General features: G+C 40.3%; 1 protein-coding gene across 1 annotated transcript; it reads right to left on the reverse strand.

The window, feature by feature from the left end:
* Positions 1–6,882: 6,882 nt before the first annotated feature.
* Positions 6,883–8,829, reverse strand: LOC119878916 (beta-defensin 12-like; the record flags this gene model as incomplete). Its single annotated transcript, XM_038589455.1, has 3 exons — positions 6,883–7,296; positions 7,583–7,706; positions 8,788–8,829. Coding segments are annotated over 3 exons (203 nt in total), but the record flags the coding sequence as incomplete, so codon positions are not given.
* Between the last annotated feature and the right edge of the window lie 622 nt (positions 8,830–9,451).

Here is a 9,451-nt window from a genome sequence, read left to right on the forward strand (position 1 = left end):
CAATTCTCCTTCCATCCTTCTCTTTCCATTGATTCCTCATAAAGTGCTTTGCAGCAATAGCCGTTCAAAATATACAGGTTCTTTGACTTAATTGATAGCTGTCTAACTAGGGAAACTCCTGAATAGTCAAACAGTTAATTCACAAATCTTACTGAACTTTTAAAGATTTTACATTTGTAAATATTATTATTAAGGATAATGGTATTATGACAAAATATGACCATACCTCATATGTTATGGGAATAGCTTTCATTCAACAAATATGGGTTGGAGAACTATGTATATGTTTATTTCATTTTACTAAGAAATTTGAATTTTATCCTAAAATCAAGGGGAAACTATTGAAGGATTTTTAAGCAGGGGGGTTATTTGAAATATTAAAACTCAAATGAGGAGTTCCATTTCAAATAAAGCAAAGTGAGCTCCTGACAAGAAGACCCTCCCACTAATAACAAGTGAAACTGTGGGAAAAAAAATTACCTGAAGAATATGAAAGTTGAAATAAATACAGGCGTATTTAACTTTTTGGAAAAAAAGTTAGAACTTGGAAAAATTAAACAGCAAAGAGTACATTCTTTCTGATTGCAATGTGGCATGGAGAGGCTAACTCAAAACAAACAAAAATATCTATCCTCTTTCTGAACTTATAAAGGCAGAGTCAAGGAAGACCATGGCTGCTGGAAATGAAGACTCAGAGAAGGGAGCTTAGGTTCTTTGTATGAACTCTCCCCATGACTTTTGTTGACTCCCAAACCATGCATGCATCTAATTAAGGTAAAACAAAACAAGATAAACACACAAATACCTCTGAGATTTGAGCTGCTGCTCATTACACACTAGGCAATACCTGTCAATTGAGTTTAATAGAGATACTTTCCTGTTAAAACAAAATGTCAGCCTTCTTCAGAGGGTATAGCAGTATTCATATCCTCTTCCACACAACATTCTCTGTGTCCAGGACTTCAATGATGTTGAAATAATCAGACAAATGACTTTAATATATTCACTTTAATCTGCTCCAATAGTAAAGAAAATATACTTGCAATGAGTATTAAACATGGGAAATGTCATTAGAGAACAGAAAATATAAAGAAATGTTGATACTGAAAGATATAATACCTGAAAAAGATTAACTGAATAAATTTGATAGCATAGCAAATATGACAGGATCAAGAGTCACTGAATCAATAAAAATTATGCAACCTATAGATCAGAGAGAAAAGATTGAGAAAAATAGACCTTTGAGGGTCTGAGGGATAATATCAAAAGCTAGAGCAGACAGGTCATTGGAGTCTGAGAATGAGGAGAGAAACCGAATGCATTAAAAAGTAGTTCGAGGAAATAATGGCTGAAAACTCTCAAATTTGGTGAGAAGCACAAACTGACAAAACCAGGAAGCTCCTTGAATCACAAAGAATATAAATACTATGCTCAGGCACATCACAGTCAAACTTCTAAAGTCTAGAAAAGGGAGAAAATTGTGAAAGTACACAAAGAAAAAAAAAACATGTCCAGTTCAGGGAAATAGCAATTGGCTTCTCCTCAGAATTGAAAGAGGTCAGGTGACTGTGCACACATCTTGCAGCAGCTGAAGGAAGACAAGCACAACACTGCCACAGCCCCAAACTCCATCTGCAGGAAAGATTCCTTTAAAAAGGGAAGATAGAATAAACATATATTCAGGGCAAAGAAAATTGAAAGTATTTTTCTCTAGGAGAGATTCCCTACAGTAACTATAAAAGGAAATTCTTCAGGCTGAAGGGAAATACCAGAAGGAAATGTGGTTTTCAAGGAAAATGAAAAACATCAGAAAAGATAAATATCAGTGTAAGTACTTAAAAAATACATTGTCTTTTAATTTATTTGAAATTTATGTGACTTCTTAAAGCAAAATCTGTAACATTGCCTTGTGGGTTTATACTGTATGTGGATGTGATACATACAAAAAATATAGCAAAAAGACTATGAGAATAGGAAGAAATAGGTCTACCTATATGATTACAAGCCTTCCAAATTTTAAGAACAATGGATTAACATCAACCCTAAGTTGGATGTGTATTGATAATACCAGTGAAGCCATTAATTATAATACATATATTTAATGCAAATTTTGACACAAATATCACAGTAATCTGAAGAAGATAAGAGAGAGAACAGAGGAACAAAATCAAGTAGAACAAAGATGTCAAAAATAGTCAATTGATAGACCAACATCCTACTAATCTATCATTAATTACGTAAAAATGTTAAGGGACTGAATATTCTCCTTAAACAGCAGAGATAATCATATGGATTAAATAGGAAGACAAAACTACATGTTATCCATAAAGGAATCTTCTCTCCAAACATTTTTTCCTTTGAGATAATTATAGACTCACAATAAGTTCCAAAAATGGTACAGAGAGTTCTTAGGCACCCATCACCCAGCCTACTGCAATGGGGACATTGTCCATAATTGTGAATTGTCAAAGCTAGGAAATAAAGTGGCAGAGTAACCTCAGATCACAAATTATACGGAAAGCATTAAATATAAAAAGACAAAGAAAGGCTGAAAACACATGAATGGAAAAACATAAACTATGAAAATATCTAGAATAAGGAGGCTGGAGTGCCAATATTCATTTCAGATAAAAAAGAATATTATCAAATGGAGAGTGGATGCTGTGTAACACTTTTACACAATAACTGGATGGATTAAAATGGGGAAACACAGTTCTACAATGAGAGCAGAAGATTTTGATGTCATTCTTTCCAGCAAAGGCTAGAACCAAAATTAACAAACACGGGTTTGATGTAAACAACACTACCACCCACGTTGAGTGAATTGGTATTTATGGAATACAACCCAAAATGACTGCAAAACACACATACACACCTTTTTCAAGTACATATGACACATTCATCAACACAGATCGCATGCTGGGCTATAAAACACATATACTTTTGTTGAACTATTGATTTCTCTCTTTGGTGTGTCAGTTCCCACTTCATGTGTTTCGTGGCTCTTGTTAGGTTTGTACACGCTTATAATGGTCATGTGTTCTAAGGGGTTGACGTGTCTACCACTATACGGGGTTCTCTTGTCTCTCGCTCCATCTTTTTCCATCCTTCTACTTTTGACCTCTTCATTTCATTGAATCCAGCGTGTCCCTTTCACACAGGCACACAGCATATAGTTGGATCTTTAAAAACTTTTTTTTAAAAACCATTCTGCTAGACTCTACCTGGAGTATTAATTCATTTGCATTTAATAACATAATTGATGAGGTAGGATTTACATCTGCCATTTGCTATTATAGTTTTCTTTTTATTATTATGCATTTATTTATCTATGGGGGGGGCGGGGAGAGAGAGAGGAGAGCTTAAGTGGAGGGTGGGGAGGGACAGTGGGAGAGAGAGAATTCCAATAAGGCTCTGTGTTGGGCTCAGATTCACAATCCTGAGATCATGACCTGAGCCAAAATCAAGAGTCAGAAGCTTAACCAGCTAAGCCACCAGGTGTCCCTGCTATTTGTTTCCTAAATTTCTCCTCCACCCACCTTTCCTGCATTACTGACTTCTTTTGTGTTAAACAGATATTTCCTGAGGTACCATTTGAATTTCCTTGTCAAATATCAGTGACTCTTGATCCTGTCATATTTTCTATACTCTCACATCTATTCAGTGAATCTTTTTCAGGTATAACTTTCAATATCAATATTTCTTTCTATTTTCTGTTATCTACTGATATTTCCCTTGTTTAATTAATTATGGCACTATGTATGTTTATGTTGTAAAAGAATTTGCAATAATTTTAAACAACTAGATTCCAATGGTGAACAAAAGCATTATTCTGTATAGCTTGGTTTTCTCCTCTTTCTTTTGTGCTGTTAGACAGAAGTAGGAGTTTTTGAAGTACAAGAGACACTCTGGGTGACCTTGAAGGAGAAATCTGCCATTTTATGGAAAGAGCCACAGGTCAGGGAATGCCAGGCAGCTTCTGTGTGCTCAGCATAATACCTGGCCGACATCCTGCAAGAAGACAGCAACCCAGTGCAGGCCAACAACCACAAGGGACACAATTTTTCCCCGACAGCCCCAGGGGGATGCAAGGGGATCTCTGCCTCAGATTAGATCAAAGTCCCAGCTGACCCCATGCTGTCAGTCTCCTGACACCCTGAGCAGGGAGGCCAGATACACCATGCCTGGACTTTGGACCCACAGAATTGTGAGAGAGGGTGTGCTGCTTTAAGCAGGTAACTTTTGTGGTACCTTGTGACACAGTGAAATAAATGAGTCCAGCAGTCTTCCAAGGTAGATCTCTTTGGGGGAGCACATTTATGTGTTCTTGCAAGGTTTCTGTTGGTTCGTGGCATTGCACAGTTTCTGGAATGGTTGATGTTCTTTCTAGTTGATCTTATGAATTTCCCTCCACCCAAGCAATGTATCCAAAAATGACTTACTTCTGAGTCTCTTTGATTGAGCAGTCACATTATTTGGGAATACTCCCTTAGGATGGTTTCAGCCCTGCGGTCTTTTTTTTTTTTAATTTTTGTTTTCAATCATGAGAGACAGAGAGAGAGAGAGGCAGAGAAACAGGCAGAGGCTGAAGCAGGCTCCATGCAGGAGCCCGATGTGGGACTCGATCCCAAATCTCTAGGATCATGCCTGGGCCGAAGGCTGCACCAAACCGCATGAGCCACCCGGGCCACCCAGCCCAGTGATCTTGTGTGGTATTCACCTGGTCCATGGGAGCCATGCCCCTTTTGCCCTACCTCATATCATAAGTTATAAGTGACCCCATGGCATGATCTTTCTGTCCTGCCACCGTGGACAACTCCAGCCAGAGTTCTTCACCTGTCAACACGTTCAGGTATAGAACCAACAGGGTGGCAAGTTGAATTTCCCACGTAGCCTCTTGAAGCTCCCCTCAATACAGTGTGGATTGTGTGGATTGTGTATAAAAGTGCTGTCTTCCTCACCCGTCCCCCTTGAGAGCCACAGTGAGGTCCCAATCCCAGCCCACTAACACATTTTTCCAGAGGAATTTTGTTCCTCTGCCTTCTCTAGCTTCTTTTATACTCTCAAGGCATAGACACAAGGCGTAGTGTCTCAGAGCACATTTTGTGGGTCAACTTCTTTGCTATTCCTATCCCTGGGGTTCAGTACTTCAGTTGGGAATATGAGATAAGATGATTCTTAATGTTTTGTCCTCTGACATTTGGGATTCAGAACAAACTGATCAATCTTGTTCTACAGACTCTGCCATTCCCTTTCCATTATTGTGAGGGGGTTTTGAAATGGACCCCGCATCAAGAAGGGACAATACATGGTGAGCATAGTAAGACCAGAGCCACAATTTCAAACTTAATGGAGGTAAAGTCATGCTAAGCAGGAGCATTATGTAGACTAGAGTGGAGATACTTCAGGGGAAAACCAGTGTCTCTTCCTGACCATTTCCCTCTGACCCATCCACCATATAGAAGACTTTCTTCTTCAGAAAATGCAGAAGACTGACATCCAGAGATCTCCACGAATTACTATGGAAATTAACAGAAATTTATCTGAGGAAGCCACGGGCAGCCACTTGACCCCAGAAAGTGCTGATTTTAATAAGAAATTGCTATGGGTTGAGATTTTATTATTTTATAAGGAGGATTGCTTGTCTCAGGAAGAAGGGGGATGGATAAAAAAAAAGTCCTAGAAAGAAGCCAAGTGAAGAAAAGAGGGGAGAGCAAGAGAAATAGAGAGGGGTGATTGATGAGTAGGTGAGCATCGATGGGATGCTATACATAGATGCTGTACATCTATGGGATGTTATTAGTAAGGAAATATCAGGGCCCAGCCCCTGGTCCACCTCTCTGTATGACTGAGACATACGCATGAATCCTTCCATAAAAGAGACACCAGTTAGAGTCCAAAGTGTTTTCAGTTTGGGTGATCAAGGAGTGTAGTGTTTGGAATGAGTAGGGAATATCTGGTCTCATGGTCCTCTCTAAACCATCCACAGTGCTCTTGCTGTGAAGAGCTGGGGAGGAGTACCCACCGACAGAGGATCATTCAACTGTAGATTCTTATGTTGCCCCATTGCCCACTTCCCTGAGTTAATTCCTGCAAAAATGAGGGAAGCAGTCGGGGTTGGCAGAGGTGATCACTCAGATCCTTTTGGAGAACAATTGAGCAAATGTAAATAGATCTGACAGTAAGACCAAGGGAAAAGCCCTATCAGTCAGACTCCAAGCATGAAAATGGCTCCCACACCAGGTAGTTTGATGGAGAAGATTTAAATGCAGAGGAAGTGATAAAGTGTTGGCAAAGCTGAACATGCAAAAAGGGAGCAGTGAGGCGGCCCCCATGTTAGTCCTAGCTGGAGGTCCCCACTGCCCGATGGCAGGGGGAAAAGCAGGAGTCTGTAGTGTGAGCCCAGAGACTAGGACTGGCTGGCAGGAGCTGTGCCTGCAGCATCAAGGCTGAGGGAGAAGCAAGGACATAGAAGCAGGGGCTTTGCTATGGGAGATAAGCCACTGCTGGAGCAGAGAGTGTGGGAGAGAAATCTGCGGCTCTCCCTTCTTCCCATCTACCCTTTTGCCACCACACACTTGCATCAACTGAAATCAACCATAAGCCAAGAGGCTTGAAGAACATAGTTTGCAAAAAAAGAAAAAAAAGGAACATAATTTGCCGATAATTGTGCCAGTTACACAGAGCAAAGCAGAGAAAGGACAGGGAATGTATCTGTGCAAAATGGTACAATGGTAGCTCAAATGTAAAGCAAAATCATTATGTGAAATTAAAATCATATGTGAAAACTGAGTGATCAAATTTCAGTAGCTGCTGTAAGATGAATAATTTTCACTCTTGTTATATGAAGCTACAAATTTTATTTCATAAACAAAAGCTATGGATAGTCAATCATACATGCACAATCCATGCTGAGCATTTTAATTCGACCTCTAACATCTTAATTTATTGGCAAGAAGTACAAAGTTGGGGCCATGGGCATTAACTGAGTAGGTATGAGTTGCTTAAAAACACAGTGTAAATATTAGAATCAATGACTGATCGCTTATTGATATACCCAGAAATAACATGAATAATTTCTTGTATGCTATAGAATTGTAATTCCAAACAGAGATGCAGATGTCATTTCTGTTTATCTATTTGGTTTAAATTATTATACAAAGATAGATACACAGAACAGGACAGGGGTGTGCACATCCATTTCCAGCTTCCAGGCTATGACCTTGAAGAAATGAAAGCTTCTCTGGGTCTCAGTTTCTTCAAATATAAATGGAGATAATGAAATCATAAGTCGATCTTGAGTCATATGAGGAAAATATGGAGGAAAGATTTATAAATTACAAGAGACTCTACAAATACATAGTAGTAGTATCCGATTAGGCTACTCGATGCCCACTTGGACCTAGATTTTTTTAAGGATTATCTTAAAAAATAAGCAAAGAAACAAACCAAGGGAGAAAGACAGGAGAATGATTCTGAGACTCACTCACAGTGTGACCTGGGTAAGGCACACGACTTCTCTTGTCCTCCCTTGAATACCAAGTCCCACTTTGAAGGCCAGGGGAGGGCTGGTCTGGTTCACCTGATCCTCCGTCGGCAACAGAAAAAGTTCATCTTGCAATTTCCAACAACCTTCTCATCCTCGGTGCATATCCTCCTGCATTTGCCCCGGCCAAGCCAGCACGGCTCACAAACAGCAAACTCACCTAGTTCAAGAAATAGTAGCTTATACACCTTTCCAGGGACTCCCTGAAAATGAGGAGAAGTTTAACAGCCACAAAAGAATGAGGGTGGGGGTGGTTTGTACAATTGTAAAGAGTGTTTTTAAGAACCAGCCCCAGCTTTTCAAAGAGCTTTGCTTTTTTCAGGATGGAGTTGGGGAAGAGGTATCGTTGAAGGAGGGATAAGCCCCATCTCTGTTCTCCACGTGGTTAAGGCCCTTGCATGAGTCAAAGTAAGCACAGGGGGATGAGGTGTCATGTATACGACAGAACCATAAAAATACACACCTGATAGTTCTGCAAATGTTACAAGATGAAGGTGGAAGGGCTACCTTTTGGTTTTAAAAGATCCTTGAAAGTAGAGGTGAAGTTAGGTTTAGTTCTGGTTTGGGCCTGGCAGTGGTGGTGTGTCCTCAGTAAACTGCTTGTTTTCCGCTTTCTCATTTCTCATATAGACATTCTAGAAATGCTTGTCTACACTGTAAGCTATTCTAGTGGTCACATGGAGTAATTTAGGTGAGTCTATTTCACCAAACAGTATGTAGCCCATTAGTTATTTTGTAGTTGTTAATGTTCTTCCTGTAGAAGATGAGAGCACAGAGAGAGATTGGGGGGCTCTTCATCGTGGACAGATCTTCCATAATGGTAATGAGATCTCCCTTTATTTGATCCTTCTTAGACCAATAGCAGAGATTGGGATGCATTTTATTGGGTTTGGGAGCAGAGCCGGTAGGAGATGGATGAGCATGTTCCCCAAACATTGCTCATTAGCTGGTATAAGCTTGATCCTCTAAACCTGCTTTAGTTAGCACCCTGAGCTAATGAGACCAGCTCCAAATCTCTATGGACAAAATTCTATTCCAGTAACAAAGAGATTTCTCTATAAAATGGCAAAGCAGGTATGATGCTGGCTACAAGAGGAAGAGAAGGCAGAGGCAGAAATCTGGGATTTCAGGCAACTCTATTCTCACTGTCATTTCCATCCCTCCTTGTCTCTGGAGGTCAGAGGAAGCTGAACAGCTAGGGGTCCTAAAGGTAGAAATTATAGGTGAGGGATTCAACTTACCTCCTGGAAATGGCTGGGAATATTCAAGTCCTGCTTGGCACCCTAAATTTAAATCATCACATTTTGGATATTAAAATCAGTGCAGGAAATAACACTGTGTAAAACAGTATTCCCAGCTCCCCCCATCTGCTGTCGAGGGACAGCAGAGCACAGAGGCTGCTTCTTTATCCTATTTCTGAAGGCCAGCACTCCCAGGAACCAGGAGGGAGGTTTACAAAAGAGGGAAGGGGGAGGGAATAGCAGTTTGCTTAGAAAATGCCACCGCAGATTCAAGAAAATCCCATGAGAAGCTCAATGGGGAGCCGACCATTCCTGTCAGTCTTAGGATGGTCCACAGAAGAGCCGGCGGCTTGACCATCTGCTTCACCATTCCATCCTTGCGATTACCTGATAAAATTGAGCCAAAACGAAGAGAAAAGGCAAAGAAAACAAGACATCTTTTGCTCAGGGTCATCTCTGAGGAAGCCTCTCAGAGCAGAGGTTTGGGGTCTCTGAGAGGACAGAAGGCTCACTTATATTTGCGAGAATGGGGAATGTTCTTGGTCAGTGAAGTGAATCAGTAAAGAAAGCACATTTATATGCTCCATTTCCCAGGATCAAGGCCATGTGATGGTATCATAAAAGCCTTATCTTCGGAGAGTTCTGGCTGGGGGAGTGCAAGGAA

This window comes from Canis lupus, unplaced genomic scaffold, assembly GCF_011100685.1.
Source record: "Canis lupus familiaris isolate Mischka breed German Shepherd unplaced genomic scaffold, alternate assembly UU_Cfam_GSD_1.0 chrUn_S2079H2278, whole genome shotgun sequence".
Lineage (NCBI taxonomy): Eukaryota > Metazoa > Chordata > Mammalia > Carnivora > Canidae > Canis > Canis lupus.